This window comes from Cherax quadricarinatus, chromosome 33, assembly GCF_038502225.1.
Source record: "Cherax quadricarinatus isolate ZL_2023a chromosome 33, ASM3850222v1, whole genome shotgun sequence".
Classification (NCBI taxonomy): Eukaryota; Metazoa; Arthropoda; class Malacostraca; order Decapoda; family Parastacidae; genus Cherax; species Cherax quadricarinatus.
In genome coordinates, this window is record NC_091324.1 from 33,376,624 (window position 1) to 33,394,240 (window position 17,617).

Consider the following 17,617-nt stretch of genomic DNA (forward strand, 5'->3'; position numbering starts at 1 on the left):
TAAGAGGGAAAAAATGGTTGAAGGCATCATGAAAACAATAGGTGAGGGTGATATGACCCAGGTGACAAATTTTCGGAGAATTGGGTGGTTTGCGAGTGGAAGGATATAGCCTGTCAAAGTAATTTTCAAGGAAGAATCAGTTTGAACTCGGATTCTGCAAGAGAAAGCATGACTGAGGGGCAAACAGGGGTACCAGAGAGTATACCTCGATCGCGACAGAACACAAGAAGAAAGGAGTACACTAAAAGAGAGGGTACAGAGATGCAAGGAGGAATGAGAGGCAATGATGAAGATGAGCAGGACCCAGACACAGGAGGAAAGGCAAACACACCCCACAGAATCTCCAGATAATAAATCTGCGACCGGTGACGGGAGATCCATATATATAATATAGAAAGACTCCAACCACGACAATCCCAACGCAACTGAGCAACCCAAACCACAACCCACTCACTGTTCCCTCTTCCAGTAACACCCACATCACAAACCTCACCCCAACAGCTGTCCCTTATGGGCATTCTGACCCCACCCTAATCATCAAAAACCCCACCTACACCACAGCCACCCATAGGCCCCCACCAAGGCTCATGGATATCAGATCCTGAGAAAAGATAGAAGGAGTAGAGAGGGAGGAGGAGTTGCACTACTCATGAAAAAACGATGTGGATTTGAGGAAATGGAAGGCATGGACGTGACTGGAGAAAGAGACTACATAGTAGGTACAATTCAGTCTGGAGAACATAAAGTAGTCATTGGAGTGATGTATAACCCACCACAGAACTGCAGGAGGTCAAGAGAGGAGTACGAAGAAAGCAACAGGGTGATGGTGGACACACTGGCTGAGGTGGCAAGAAGAGCTCACTCGAGCAGAGCAAAGTTACTGGTAATGGGCGATTTCAACCACAGGGAGATCGACTAGGAAAACCTGGAGCCACATTGGGGTCCCGAAACATGGAGAGCCAAGATGATGGGTGTGGTACGTGAAAACCTCATGCATCAACATGTCAGGGACACTATCAGAGAGAGAGGGGAGGATGAGCCAGCAAGACTGGATCTTGTGTTCACCCTGAGCAGTTCAGACATTGAGGACATCACTTACGAGAGGCCCCTTGGAGCTAGCGATCACGTGGTTCTGAGTTTTGATTATATGGTAGAGTTACAAGTGGAGAAGGTAACAGGAATTGAATGGGAAAAGCCAAACTACAAAAGGGGGGACTACACAGGTATGAGGAACTTCCTGCAGGAGGTTCAGTGGGACAGAGACCTGGTAGGAAAATCAGTAAACAAGATGATGGAATATGTAGCAACAAAGTGCAAGGAGGAAGACGAAATTTTTGTTCCCAAGGGAAACAGAAATAATAGGAAGACCAAAGTGAGTCTTTGGTTTACCCGAAGGTGTAGGGAGGCAAAAACTAAGTGCACCAGAGAATGGAAAAGGTACAGGAGGCAAAGGACCCAGGAAAATAAGGAGATTAGTAGAAGAGTCATAAATGAGAATGCACAGATAAGGAGGGAGGCTCAGCGACAGTACGAAAACGACATAGCATCGAAAGTCAAGTCTGACCCGAAACTGCTGTATAGCCACATTAGGAGGAAGACAACAGTAAAAGACCAGGTGATAAGGCTGAGGAAAGAAGGTGGAGAACTCACAAGAAACGATCAAGAGGTATGTGAGGAGCTCAACATGAGATTTAAGGAAGTATTTACGGTGGAGAGAGGAAGGCTTCTCGGGGGACAGACCAGATGGGGACACCAGCAAGGAATATACCAACAATTGTTGGATGATATACATACAGATGAGAAGGAGGTGAAGAAACTGCTAAGGGACATCGATACCTCAAAGGCAATGGGACCGGACATCTCCCCGTGGGTCCTTAGAGAGGGAGCGGATATGTTGTGTGTGCCACTTACCACAATCTTCAACACGTCCCTGGAAACTGGGCAACTACCTGAGGTATGGAAGACGGTAAATGTAGTTCCCATTTTTAAAAAAGGAGACAGAAAAGACGCACTGAACTATAGACCTGTGTCACTGACGTGTATAGTGTGCAAAGTTATGGAGAAGATTATCAGGAGGAGAGTGGTGGAGCACCTAGAATGGAACAAGAGTATAAACGCCAACCAGCATGGATTCATGGAAGGAAAATCCTGTATCACAAACCTTCTGGAGTTTTATGATAAAGTAACAGAAGTAAGACACGAGAGAGAGGGGTGGGTTGTTTGAATCTTCTTGGACTGCAAGAAGGCCTTTGACACAGTTCCTCACAAGAGATTAGTGCAGAAGCTAGAGAATCAGGCTCATATAACAGGAAGGGCACTGCAATGGATCAGAGAATACCTGACAGGGAGGCAACAATGAGCCATGGTACGTAATGATGTATTTCAGTGGGCACCTGTGACGAGCGGGGTCCCACAGGGGTCGGTCCTAGGACCAGTGCTATTTTTGGTATATGTGAACGACATGATGGAAGGGTTAGACTCAAAAATGTCCCTGTTCCCAGACGATGTGAAGTTAATGAGGAGAATTAAATCAGATGAGGACCGGGCAGGACTTCAAAGAGACCTGGACAGACTGGACACCTGGTCCAGCAACTGGCTTCTCGAATTTAATCCCGCCAAATGCAAAGTCATGAAGATAGGGGAAGGGCACAGAAGACCGCAGACAGAGTATAGGCTAGGTGGCCAAAGACTGCAAACCTAGCTCAAGGAGAAAGATCTTGGAGTGAGTATAACACCGAGCATGTCTCCTGAAGCACACATCAACCAGGTAACTGCTGCAGCATTTGGACGCCTGGCAAACCTGAGAACAGCGTTCCGATACCTTAATAAGGAATCGTTCAAGACACTGTACACCGTGTACGTCAGGCCCATACTGGAGTATGCATCACCTGTTTGGAGCCCGCACTTGATAAAGCACGTCAAGAAACTAGAGAAAGTGCAAAGGTTTGCGACAAGGTTAGTTCCAGAGCTAAGGGGAATGTCTTATGAAGAAAGGTTAAGGGAAATCGGCCTGACGACACTAGAGGACAGGAGGGTCAGGGGAGACATGATAACGACATATAAAATACTGCGTGGAATAGACAAGGTGGACAAAGACAGGATGTTCCAGGGAGGGGACACAGACACAAGAGGTCACAATTGGAAGTTGAAGACACAGATGAGTCAGAGAGATATTAGGAAGTATTTCTTCAGTCATAGAGTTGTCAGGAAGTGGAATAGCCTAGAAAGTGATGTAGTGGAGGCAGGAACCATACATAGTTTTAAGACGAGGTTTGATAGAGCTCATGGAGCGGGGAGAGAGAGGGCCCAGTAGCAACCGGTGAAGAGGCGGGGCCAGGAGCTAAGACTCGACCCCTGCAAGAACAAATAGGTGAGTACACACACACACACGCACACACACACACACACACGCACACACACACACACACACACACACACACACACACACACACACACACGCACACACACACACACACACATACACACACACACACACACATACACACACACACACACACACACACACACACATACACACACACACACACATACACACACACACACACACACACACACACACACACACACACACACACACACACACACACACATACACACACACACACACACACACACACACACACACACACACACTAAAACTCCCGCTTCACACACGGAGGGCCAGGGTTCGATTCCCGGCGGGTGGAAATTCCGACACGTTTCCTTACACCTATTGTCCTGTTCACCTAGCAGCAAATAGGTACCTGGGTGTTAGTCGACTGGTGTGGGTCGCATCCTGGGGGACAAGATTAAGGACCCCAATGGAAATAAGTTAGACAGTCCTCGATGACGCACTGACTTTCTTGGGTTATCCTGGGTGGCTAACCCTCCGGGGTTAAAAATCCGAACGAAATCTTATCTCTCTTATCACACACACACAAACACACTTACCTTTATTACCCCACCTCCCCTCCCCCTACCCAAGCTTTTCCCCTATTTCCATTCTTACCCATCCTTCTTCCTTCCCCATCTTACCCATCCTTCTTCCTTCCCCATCTTACTCATCCTTCTTCCTTCCCCATCTTACTCATCCTTCTTCCTTCCCCATCTTACTCATCCTTCTTCCTTCCCCATCTTACTCATCCTTCTTCCTTCCCCATCTTACTCATCCTTCTTCCTTCCCCATCTTACTCATCCTTCTTCCTTCCCCATCTTACCTATCATTTTTCTTCCCTTCTTACCAAACCTTCTTCTTTCTCCATCTTACCCATCCTTCTTCTTCCCCATCTTACCCATCCTCATTCTTCCCCATCTTACCCATTGTTCTTCCTTCCCCATCTTACCAAAGCTCTGGTCATTCATCAAACTCGAAGTCAAGTAGCACAAGTCCTGGGTGGTGTCCCGGTGAATGTTAGTGGGTTTAGCCCTGGGTGGGTTTGTGGTGGGTGAGGGCATTGGGTGGATTCCCGGATTGGGGATGTGGCTGGTGGGTGGCTGGGTGGATTTCTTGGTGTAGTTGTGGTAAGTAGGTGGAGTTCTAGGTGGGTCTTAGGTGGGTATCCGTGATGGTGGGGTCCGGGATAAGGTTGTGATAAATGTAATAATGGAGTCTTGGGTGTGAGTGTGGTGGAAGTAGTAGTGGGTGGAGATCTGGGTATGGTTGTGATGGGTGTAGGTAGTGTAGTGTTGAGTGTAGGTAGAGGATGGAGTACAGCGTGGGTGTATGGAGGGTGTTGGTAGTGTTTGGAGGTAGTGGGCTGGGTCCTGGATATGGTTGGGATGCATGTAGGTTGGCGGAGCCCTGAGTGAAAGTATGGTGGGTATAGGTAGTGGGTGGAGTCCTGGGTGCAGTCGTGGCAATTGCAGGTAATGGGTGAACTCCTGGGTGTGGTTGTGTTGAATGTCTGTAGCTTTGTGTAGATAGTGGGTGGGTGTAGGTAGTGGGTAGGTAATGGGTGGGCGTTGGTAGTGGGTAGGTAATGGGTAGGCGTTGGTAGTGGGTAGGTAATGGGTGGGCGTTGGGAGTGGGTAGGTAATGGGTGGGTGTAGGTAGTGGGTAGGTAATGAGTGGGTGTAGGTAGTGGGTAGGTAATGGGTAGGCGTTGGTAGTGGGTAGGTAATGGGTGGGCGTTGGTAGTGGGTAGGTAATGGGTGGGTGTAGGTAGTGGGTAGGTAATGGGTGGGTGTAGGTAGTGGGTAGGTAATGGGTGGGTGTAGGTAGTGGGTAGGTAATGGGTGGGTGTAGGTAGTGGGTAGGTAATGGGTGGGTGTAGGTAGTGGGTAGGTAATGGGTGGGTGTAGGTAGTGGGTAGGTAATGGGTGGGTGTATAAGTTCTGTCAAGCACCTTAACTACTGGGAACGCTTGGAAGCACTTGACTTGTACTCGTTGGAACGCAGGAGGGAGAGATGTATCATAATCTACACTTGGAAAATCTTGGAAATAATGGTCCCAAATCTGCACACAGAAATCACTCCCTACGAAAGTAAAAGACTGGGCAGGCGATGCAAAATGCCCCCAATAAAAAGTAGGGGCGCCATTGGTACACTAAGGGAAAACACCATAAGTGTCCGGGGCCCAAAACTGTTCAACAGCCTCCCATCAAGCATTAGGGGAATTGCCAATAAACCCCTGGCTGCCTTCAAGAGAGAGCTGGACAGATACCTAAAGTCAGTGCCGGATCAGCCGGGCTGTGGCTCGTACGTTGGACTGCGTGCGGCCAGCAGTAACAGCCTAGTTGATCAGGCCCTGATCCATCGGGAGGCCTGGTCATGGACCGGGCCGCGGGGGCGTTGATCCCCGGAATAACCTCCAGGTATCCAGGGAACCTCCAGGTAGTGGGTAGGTAATGGGTGGGTGTAGGTAGTGGGTAGATAGGTGCAGGGTGTGGTTGTGTTGGGTGTAGGTAGTGGGTAGGTAGGTGCAGGGTGTGGTTGTGTTGGGTGTAGGTAGTGGGTAGGTAGGTGCAGGGTGTGGTTGTGTTGGGTGTAGGTAGTGGGTAGGTAGGTGCAGGGTGTGGTTGTGTTGGGTGTAGGTAGTGGGTAGGTAGGTGCAGGGTGTGGTTGTGTTGGGTGTAGGTAGTGGGAAGGGAACACTGGTCCAGGGTGTGGTTGTGCTGAGTGTAGGTAGTGGGAAGGGAACACTGGTCCAGGGTGTGGTTGTGCTGAGTGTAGGTAGTGGGAAGGGAACACTGGTCCAGGGTGTGGTTGTGCTGAGTGTAGGTAGTGGGAAGGGAACACTGGTCCAGGGTGTGGTTGTGCTGAGTGTAGGTAGTGGGGAGGGAACACTGGTCCAGGGTGTGGTTGTGCTGAGTGTAGGTAGTGGGAAGGGAGCACTGGTCCAGGGTGTGATTGTGCTGAGTGTAGGTAGTGGGAAGGGAGCACTGGTCCAGGGTGTGATTGTGCTGAGTGTAGGTAGTGGGAAGGGAGCACTGGTCCAGGGTGTGGTTGTGCTGGTGTAGGAACGTTCTTAGACCTTATTAAGTCTATAGCTGTCTTGTATTTATCTAGCAGTTCTTATCTCCTGCCCTTCCTGATAGCGTCACCACCAGCAGTAAGGCAGACAATGGGCTTGTTCCCATTACCTGACATGATATTATCCAACCTGCTGACTATGTCACCCCCACCAGCTCCTGGGAAACACACGGTCTGTCTCACCTTTCTGTCTGTGTTACAGTAAGCACAGTGAGTCACCGACCACAAGGACATTCTTACATTTTTTTTTTAACAGAGGAGTTAGTGGTACCTTTATCCTCACTGACTGCTGAAGTACATTCGTTCTGGAGAACAGAGAAGTTATTTCCTACCTTCAAATCTTCTCTTTTAGTCTTCCTCACTTTGATGTTTCTCCCTTTACTGGAAACTTTTATCGTTAAGAACACCCAACAGCAGACCAAGACAGACAAAACTAAAACCACAAGCTTGACCAAAATCCCATCACAGATTCTACCATACTAAGTATCGTTAAAGAAAATAGTCAATTTATTAAAGTATTATTGTCAAAGTTCCCTGAGGACCCAGTGTTATAATTATTATAATCATGGGGAGCGCTAAACCCGTAGGATTATACAGTACATGTGGGATCGATGGAAGGTATTCAGGCTAAATTCAGGGAATCGGAGCACAGATCCAATTCCCTAGATCAAGAACCCCTCACCACCGTCAAGGAAACTCCTTTGAAGGATGAAGACCTTACAGGCACAAAGTTAATAACATAACCTAGGACCCACTGGTTGGAGGGCCTCCCTAGTGTCAGTTTTCTTAGTGCTACCAAACATTTGCTTCTAATTGTGCTTCCATTTCCCATATCAATTCCTTTCATTCTGTCGTACCCTACAGACTCTCTTATAATCTCTGATTCAAGAAAGCTTTTCTTTTGTCCTAACCAGTCGTGTCTCATAAGAACTTCACATTTTTCATTGCATAACCAACACAGGCTTAAAGCTTTACACGAATGAATATAATATATAATCCACACATAGCGGCACTTTCCAACTTACAATAAAAGTATCCTTGCCTTGAGGGCCAGCAGTCGTGTCAACGATCACAGCGAAGTCCTCAGCTCTATCTTGAAGTAGGCGCTGTAAGAGGCCTTCCACAGCCTCAGCTTGTTCGTCAGGAGTGCTGCTGGGCTGTACATCCTTCAGGTAGCGTTCCCATGGACGAGCCTCACCTGATGGGATCCCTGTAACAGAAAAAAGCGGCATTACCCTTTCAATTTAATTTAATTTATGAAGGATTCATTAGTGTTCAGTGTTTGACATCTTACAAAAAAGGGATTCTCAAGTTATCGGACAGAAGCCTCAAAATAAATAAAATATAATCTGATGACTGCAATATACTGTATATATATATATATATACATATATATATATATATATATATATTATATATATACATATATATATATACATATATATATATATATATAATATATATAGGGGCTTGGACTTCCAGCAGGCATGCGTGAGCGTATTTAATAGGAGTGAATGGAGACAAATGGTTTTTAATACTTGACGTGCTGTTGGAGTGTGAGCAAAGTAACATTTATGAAGGGGTTCAGGGAAACCGGCAGGCCGGACTTGAGTCCTGGAGATGGGAAGTACAGTGCCTGCACTCTGAAGGAGGGGTGTTAATGTTGCCCTTCTGGCAAGACAGTGATGGAGTGAATGATGGTGAAAGTTTTTCTTTTTCGGGCCACCCTGCCTTGGTGGGAATCGGCCAGTGTGATAATAAAATAATAATAATAAATATATATATATATATATATATATATATATGTCGTGCCGAATAGGCAGAACTTGCCAACTTGGCTTAAATAGCAACGCTCATCTTGCCATATAGGACAAGTGAAAATTTGTGTATGCAATAATTTCGCCAAAATTATTCTGAACCTAACGAAAAAAATGTATTTCACTGTGTTTGTTTAGTATTAAATTACTATAAACAAATCTAAAATATATTTAGTAGGATAAGGCTAAAATAAATTGCGTTTGTTATAGTAAGGTTAGGTAAGTTTTCTAAGATTCTTCTGGAACAAAATTAAAATTTTTTACATTAACATTAATGAAAAAAAATATATCTTTAAACGTATAACAGAAAATTTTAGATAGGACTTAATTTCAAATGGCTTCTTGCTAATTGACCAGTTTTACATATTCGGCACGACATATATATATATATATATATATATATATATATATATATATATATATATATATATATATATATATATATATATATATATATATATATATATATATATATATGCTTAAATGTGCGAGGATGTAGTGCGGATGACAAGAAACAGATGATTGCTGATGTTATGAATGAAAAGAAGTTGGATGTCCTGGCCCTAAGTGAAACAAAGCTGAAGGGGGTAGGGGAGTTTCAGTGGGGGGAAATAAATGGGATTAAATCTGGAGTATCTGAGAGAGTTAGAGCAAAGGAAGGGGTAGCAGTAATGTTAAATGATCAGTTATGGAAGGAGAAAAGAGAATATGAATGTGTAAATGCAAGAATTATGTGGATTAAAGTAAAGGTTGGATGCGAGAAGTGGGTCATAATAAGCGTGTATGCACCTGGAGAAGAGAGGAATGCAGAGGAGAGAGAGAGAGATTTTGGGAGATGTTAAGTGAATGTATAGGAGCCTTTGAACCAAGTGAGAGAGTAATTGTGGTAGGGAACATGAATGCTAAAGTAGGAGAAACTTTTAGAGAGGGTGTGGTAGGTAAGTTTGGGGTACCAGGTGTAAATGATAATGGGAGCCCTTTGATTGAACTTTGTATAGAAAGGGGTTTAGTTATAGGTAATACATATTTTAAGAAAAAGAGGATAAATAAGTATACAAGATATGATGTAGGGGGAATGACAGTAGTTTGTTGGATTATGTATTGGTAGATAAAAGACTGTTGAGTAGACTTCAGGATGTACATGTTTATAGAGGGGCCACAGATATATCAGATCACTTTCTAGTTGTAGCTACACTGAGAGTAAAAGGTAGATGGGATACAAGGAGAATAGAAGCATCAGGGAAGAGAGAGGTGAAGGTTTATAAACTAAAAGAGGAGGCAGTTAGGGTAAGATATAAACAGCTATTGGAGGATAGATGGGCTAATGAGAACATAGGCAATGGGGTCGAAGAGGTATGGGGTAGGTTTAAAAATGTAGTGTTAGAGTGTTCAGCAGAAGTTTGTGGTTACAGGAAAGTGGGTGTGGGAGGGAAGAGGAGTGATTGGTGGAATGATGATGTAAAGAGAGTAGTAAGGGAGAAAAAGTTAGCATATGAGAAGTTTTTACAAAGTAGAAGTGATGCAAGGAGGGAAGAGTATATGGAGAAAAAGAGAGAGGTTAAGAGAGTGGTGAAGCAATGTAAAAAGAGAGCAAATGAGAGAGTGGGTGAGATGTTATCAACAAATTTTGTTGAAAATAAGAAAAAGTTTTGGAGTGAGATTAACAAGTTAAGAAAGCCTAGAGAACAAATGGATTTGTCAGTTAAAAATAGGAGAGGAGAGTTATTAAATGGAGAGTTAGAGGTATTGGGAAGATGGAGGGAATATTTTGAGGAATTGTTAAATGTTGATGAAGATAGGGAAGCTGTGATTTTGTGTATAGGACAAGGAGGAATAACATCTTGTAGGAGTGAGGAAGAGCCAGTTGTGAGTGTGGGGGAAGTTCGTGAGGCAGTAGGTAAAATGAAAGGGGGTAAGGCAGCCGGGATTGATGGGATCAAGATAGAAATGTTAAAAGCAGGTGGGGATATAGTTTTGGAGTGGTTGGTGCAATTATTTAATAAATGTACGGAAGAGGGTAAGGTACCTAGGGATTGGCAGAGAGCATGCATAGTTCCTTTGTATAAAGGCAAAGGGGATAAAAGAGAGTGCAAAAATTATAGGGGGATAAGTCTGCTGAGTATACCTGGTAAAGTGTATGGTAGAGTTATTATTGAAAGAATTAAGAGTAAGACGGAGAATAGGATAGCAGATGAACAAGGAGGCTTTAGGAAAGGTAGGGGGTGTGTGGACCAGGTGTTTGCAGTGAAACATATAAGTGAACAGTATTTAGATAAGGCTAAAGAGGTCTTTGTGGCATTTATGGATTTGGAAAAGGCGTATGACAGGGTGGATAGGGGGGCAATGTGGCAGATGTTGCAAGTGTATGGTGTAGGAGGTAGGTTACTGAAAGCAGTGAGGAGTTTTTACGAGGATAGTGAGGCTCAAGTTAGAGTATGTAGGAAAGAGGGAAATTATTTCCCAGTAAAAGTAGGCCTTAGACAAGGATGTGTGATGTCACCGTGGTTGTTTAATATATTTATAGATGGGGTTGTAAGAGAAGTAAATGCGAGGGTCTTGGCAAGAGGCGTGGAGTTAAAAGATAAAGAATCACACACAAAGTGGGAGTTGTCACAGCTGCTCTTTGCTGATGACACTGTGCTCTTGGGAGATTCTGAAGAGAAGTTGCAGAGATTGGTGGATGAATTTGGTAGGGTGTGCAAAAGAAGAAAATTAAAGGTGAATACAGGAAAGAGTAAGGTTATGAGGATAACAAAAAGATTAGGTGATGAAAGATTGGATATCAGATTGGAGGGAGAGAGTATGGAGGAGGTGAATGTATTCAGATATTTGGGAGTGGACGTGTCAGCAGATGGGTCTATGAAAGATGAGGTGAATCATAGAACTGATGAGGGAAAAAGAGTGAGTGGTGCACTTAGGAGTCTGTGGAGACAAAGAACTTTGTCCTTGGAGGCAAAGAGGGGAATGTATGAGAGTATAGTTTTACCAACGCTCTTATATGGGTGTGAAGCATGGGTGATGAATGTTGCAGCGAGGAGTAGGCTGGAGGCAGTGGAGATGTCATGTCTGAGGGCAATGTGTGGTGTGAATATAATGCAGAGAATTCGTAGTTTGGAAGTTAGGAGGAGGTGCGGGATTACCAAAACTGTTGTCCAGAGGGCTGAGGAAGGGTTGTTGAGGTGGTTCGGACATGTAGAGAGAATGGAGCGAAACAGAATGACTTCAAGAGTGTATCAGTCTGTAGTGGAATGAAGGCGGGGTAGGGGTAGGCCTAGGAAAGGTTGGAGAGAGGGGGTAAAGGAGGTTTTGTGTGCGAGGGGCTTGGACTTCCAGCAGGCATGCGTGAGCGTGTTTGATAGGAGTGAATGGAGACAAATGGTTTTTAATACTTGACTTGCTGTTGGAGTGTGAGCAAAGTAACATTTATGAAGGGGTTCAGGGAAACCGGCAGGCCGGACTTGAGTCCTGGAGATGGGAAGTACAGTGCCTGCACTCTGAAGAAGGGGTGTTAATGTTGCAGTTTAAAAACTGTAGTGTAAAGCACCCTTCTGGCAAGACAGTGATGGAGTGAATGATGGTGAAAGTTTTTCTTTTTCGGGCCACCCTGCCTTGGTGGGAATCGGCCAGTGTGATAATAAATAAAAAAATAAAAAAATATATATATGAAAGGAATTCGCGAGAGCAGGCGAAATATACACAAACACTGATCTCTGGCTGAAGGAGACTCGAACCTACGAACCTTAACACAAGGTATGCAGTGCTTTACTAATCTACCCACACTGGACAATACCTTGACGTGTAGCTTGCGCTACACGTTTGATCCAAGGCAGCCAGCTTTAAGGGAGAAGGCTTACAGCTTTTCATCTCATCCCCTGCATGTATCAGCCTTATATATATATATATATATATATATATATATATATATATATATATATATATATATATATATATATATATATATATATATATATATATACATACTGAAGCGTACAGGAGAAAAAGTAAGCTTTGTAAAATGCATTAAAAACGTAGGAGATTGTGCTACCACTTGAGTTACTAAAATACGCAGATCATTATTATCACATTTAGGTTACGTAATGTCAGTTTTATAATAACGTATTTATTTTCGTTGACATCAAGACGGGAATATTAACCAATATGGCATCAGCTTATTACTGTCTCATGCCAGTGACTCCTCAGTGTTGTTGTCGTAGCAGTGTGTGAGCCACCGTCTCTCAGCTACCTCTCGTAGCGTCCCTCAGTGTTGTTGTAGCAGTGTGTCAGCCACCGTCTCTCAGCTACCTCTCGTAGCGTCCCTCAGTGTTGTTGTCGTAGCAGTGTGTCAGCCACCGTCTCTCAGCTACCTCTCGTAGCGTCCCTCAGTGTTGTTGTCGTAGCAGTGTGTCAGCCACCGTCTCTCAACTACCTCTCGTAGCGTCCCTCAGTGTTGTTGTCGTAGCAGTGTGTCAGCTACTGTCTCTCAGCTACCACTCGTAGCGTCCCTCAGTGTTGTTGTCGTAGCAGTGTGTCAGCCACCGTCTCTCAGCTATCACTCGTAGCGTCCCTCAGTGTTGTTCTCGTAGCAGTGTGTCAGCCACCGTCTCTCAGCTACCACTCGTAGCGTCCCTCAGTGTTGTTGTCGTAGCAGTGTGTCAGCCACAGTCTCTCAGCTACCTCTCGTAGCGTCCCTCAGTGTTGTTGTCGTAGCAGTGCGTGAGCCACGTCTCTCAGCTACCTCTCGTAGCGTCCCTCAGTGTTGTTTTCGTAGCAGTGTGTCAGCCACCGTCTCTCAGCTACCTCTCGTAGCGTCCCTCAGTGTTGTTGTCGTAACAATGTGTCAACCACCGTCTCTCAGCCACCTCTCGTAGCGTCCCTCAGTGCTGTTGTTCTCAGTAGTAGTTCCAGTTCCTAGTAACCAGTTACCAGTAACCAGTGTACCAGTAGATGACTCACTACCATCCGTCTCTGCGTGAATCACTGACTGTATTCATATTGCTGCTGACCATAGCAGGATTTCAAACACCACCTCACCCAAGACACTGGTGGGTCAGTTAGTCATAGTTAGGCAGCAGAGAGAGACAGGACGGCTGTTGGTGCTTCACACACATTCCGTTATATTATACGTACTACCAGCCTACGTGAGTATTTTTACCCTATCCACGTTTTCGAAACCCACATGACAAATGGTGACAGCGGTGTGGGAGCGTGGATTTAAGGGTATTTCAAGACGTTAGAAGACTGTTTGTGAGTAGCCGGCAGGTCAAAGGTGAACCGTCCGCCACCTCCAGCTAGCAGCTTACCCTCAGCACACCACCCTGTGTACTCCAGCCTGCAAGCCTGTTGCAGCCGTTTTTCAAGCTTCCTGGCTTAGTTCGTGTGCTAATTGCTTCAATCTCCGAGGGGTTGACCTGGATTTTGCAATTAAGCCAGTCAGTAAGCCAGACTGTGTAAGTGAACACTAGTCAGCCTACCTCAGCCTACCATCCAGCCTGTCTCTTGTGATCCACCTGCTCCTTCATGCTGTGTGCATCGTTACACGTCTTCCAGTCAGCCATTCTCGTGGGTTAAGCCAGTCAGCCAACCCAGCTTCTAACCCAGCTGAAAGAGAGAAGTAAGCCACGCAAGTTCCTCTGAAGTATTGTCTCATATATCGCCATTTGGATGATGCTAAGAGTGGTCTTCACCATCCCTGTGGCATAGAGTGGCTTATCAAGCCACCTTCATGGGTAGTGGGTGGAGTGCACACCAGAGCGCCAGCGAGAGTCACGCTCCCTTCACCCACCCGCCACACACTCTTCACTCACCTACCTGTGGCTGTTTCCACCCTTGTACTGGGTCCTAATACTGTTTTGGCTCACATAATTGGTCAAGAGATTGTAGCTGAGCGCCAACGATAAAGCCAGTTATGTGAGTTCACCTAGAAAGCGCATTTCTTCACGATGACAGTGTGAGTGTAGGAGGCGTAGGAGGCGCATCACCCGCATAGGACAACCTTCCCTTGATCACTAGTCATCCCATCTACTACTCCAGACTCCAGTGATAATTTTCTGTTTAGAGACATTTTTTCTTGCATTTAAAGACATTTGCATGTGTGAGACATTTACAGTGAATTTCTTGTGTACTCTAAGTCTTGTGTTTTCAGTGTAGACTCAGTGTTTCTTTGACTCATTATTTTTACAATATTTTTTCAGTGTTATCGCTCATCTTATATTTTTTTTTATCTGTGTTTTTTTATGCTACTCTCTGTCTGTAGTAAGTATTATTGTGTAGTGTACCAGTCACTCCGTGTGAAGTGATTCATTTTTTTTTTATCTTGTGTTCTTTCAGCATTGTATTCTCCAGTATTTGTCATTGTAGTTCATGCAGTGATATTCACCCCAGTATACCAAATTATCCATTTATTTCTATGTGTACCTTTTTTTCGTATGTCAGCAGTGTCTCATTCCCTGATTTTTTTGCAGACTTGTGTACCATTATTTTTGCCAGCAATTTTTGTCGTATCAGTCACAGCAAGATTTTGTTGTAAGAATATACTAAAATAATGAATACGTGAATAAGTGTTGTGTGCCCCGCCACTTGTAAGTGTTACACTTCCTGTTTGTTTCTTGTTTTATTTTATTCATATTTTTCATATTTCTTTGAACAAATTCACTCTTAGTGTAATTTCAATTTCTTTTAACGTAAAGTGTTTTCTTTACTCTGTTTGAGTAAATTGTTTTGTCTAATTTACAATTAAGAGTTAAAGTGTTCAATCAGTTTTTCTTCATATTTTTATTTTTATTATTTAACCTGCGTTTTCCCAGTGTAACTTTATTACTGCAGTGATTATTTCTACACCTTTTGTTGAACTTGCTCTGCAGTGAATTATTTTCTTTTATTGATATTTTTATGCATTATTTTTCTCAGTTCATTATTGTTTGAGTCTTGTTTTTCATTTTATTATTTTTTCCTCATGTTGTCTTTGCATTATATTTTAATTTTGTTTATGCATTCTTAGAAAATATTTAAATTTCCCAGTTATACTTTTTACATTGATTTAAAATTTTATTCGTTAATTCCTTTATTAGCAAGAGTAAAGACAGCTCATTTTGCATTTAATTCAGTCTCCAGTAATATTTTTACTTGTAAATTTCAATGTAATTTTTATCTTGGCCAACAGTCCTTTACATTGATTTGTCCTTCCTCTTGCAGTGTATCTTAGACTTTTTTTTTATTACTTCTGCAGAATTAGTTGCATCTCTTTTATTTCAATTTTAGCATTTTGTATCATTTTTATTGTTCATTATTTTTGCCTTATTTGTTCTTGTGCAACTTCTTTGCCATTATGTCTCACATACCGTTAAGTGATACTTTAGTGAATGTCGACACTCAGACCTCTCAGGCTACTGCTGCTCCTGTCATCAGTCCTCACAGTTCCTTATGGACTGACAGACCGACCCAGACACTGAGACACTACAGTTTTACTCGTGATTCCCTTGATGCGTTACCTTTATTCAATGGCCATGTACATAGTCTTGAAGCATGGTTTACTGCCATTCGTTCTCGTGTTAATGCTCTAGTTGAAGGTCCTCCTTCAGAGGAAAGTCTTATCAGACTTGCGAAAGAAGCTCTTCATCTATCCCCTGCTGCTGTTCACGTTGTTGATCTCCTTGATATGCGAGACTTCAGGAATCTTACTAAGTGGTCACAATATGAGGAACTGATTCGTTCTTTCCTTGTACCAGTAAAAACAGCTGATCCATATGTCGTTCTTAGGGAACTAGTGAATGCTACACCCATGACTAATGAATCGTTGAGTGCCTTTGCTGTTAGATTAGACAAACTTTTATCATTTATCAATGCTGTCCAGTCCTCAGCTTTTGTCCCTGACGAGGATAAACCATTCACAGCACCGTTTGCTAAAATAGCAGCTTTTGGAGCAATCAGAGAACTAATGCCGCCTGCTTCCGTGTGTGCTTATGAGGCTAATCCTCCTACTGTGACGATGGAACCACTTACAGCCCTAAATCATGTACGTTCCTTGTGCCCCCAGGGTACTTTCCCATGTATCAAAAGTAATTTCACACCTATGCCTCAATCTGCACCACCTCTTGTTTGCGCCACAGCGACAAATCGTGGTCGTCAACCATCTCAGCGATCACCAAGGACCAGTGTACAGAGTCATTATAAACCTCATAGTATTCATAGTACATTCAGTAACCATAGTCAGCGGACTTGTTACAATTGTGGTTTCCGTGGCCATATTGCAATTAATTGTCCTGATATTTACCCTAAGAGGCGTCGTGCTGATGATGAGTACCAGTCAGATCTTCCGTACTGTACTTATCATAGAATACATGGACATGACACATCTGAGTGCAATGCTCTCTACAACCTTCAGTACTCTAGGTCTTTCCGTAGCCGTTCCAACCACAGAACCCGTAGAGGAAACAGACATCGTGGTTCTCAAAATAACCAGAACCAGGCTCATTCTTCCAATTCGGGGGAATTCGAGCGCCCCAGTCAAACCATCCCATGGTGACAGTAGGTGATAATGAGTACACCATCCCCATTCACAATTCCTTTGAAGCCTTAAGCAGTCTCGAGAATGACAATCCTGCTGATGATGTTGCTTCACATGCCTCTGACGTAGATGATTTTGGGGATGAAGTGGAACAAATCTTTGCTGATGACAGTCCACCTTTTTGTTTGCACATAACTTCCAATGCAACCATAGGCCCTATAGTGCAAGCATCTGTTCATCATGCGCCCGTTCATTTGTTCATGGACTCTGGTGCGCAAGTCAATATTATCAGGTCTAGTTTGTTTAGGGATAAGCAGTTACGACATGTCCTTCTCGTAGAACCGACTCATGTGTCCTCCCTTAGCTGGTTCTCACCTGCGTGTCCGAGGTCGGACTTCCCTCACCTTTTCTATCCAAGGTAGAGACTTCATTGCTTCCTTCCTCGTTGTTGACCAGATTACTTTCCCTGGTGACCTTCTACTGGGCTTTGCTTCCATGCGAGACTTACGCATTGTCCTCGACCCTTATCGATGGCATGCCCAAATTGATGACTTGATCGTACCATTTTGGGGTTACCAGCTTGGATCCGAGATCTGCCATACTGCCGCAGAGTACGACATTCGAATTAAGTCCTTACAGGCCAGTGCATTTTCCAGTAGCGTACCCAAGCGGTCAGGCACTGATGATCCTGTCACTCCTGTCTGTGTTCCTGCAACTTCAGACTTGCAAGATAGTGTCCAGTTACCTCAAGTGTCCGAGGACACTCTGACTACCTTGAGTGCTGAGCCTATCCCTGCAATGTCTGCTAGTTCAAGTAGTAGTTTC

The 17,617-nt window shown here is 44.1% G+C and overlaps 1 protein-coding gene across 1 annotated transcript in view; it reads right to left on the reverse strand.

Moving 5' to 3' along the window:
• Naglu (N-acetyl-alpha-glucosaminidase) overlaps positions 1–17,617 on the reverse strand; it is a 443,026-nt gene that overhangs the window by 368,572 nt on the left and 56,837 nt on the right. Inside the window, exon 3 of the mRNA XM_070091031.1 lies at positions 7,498–7,682. Coding sequence (XP_069947132.1) covers positions 7,498–7,682 — 185 coding nt within the window. The remainder of the gene's footprint in view (positions 1–7,497; positions 7,683–17,617) is intronic.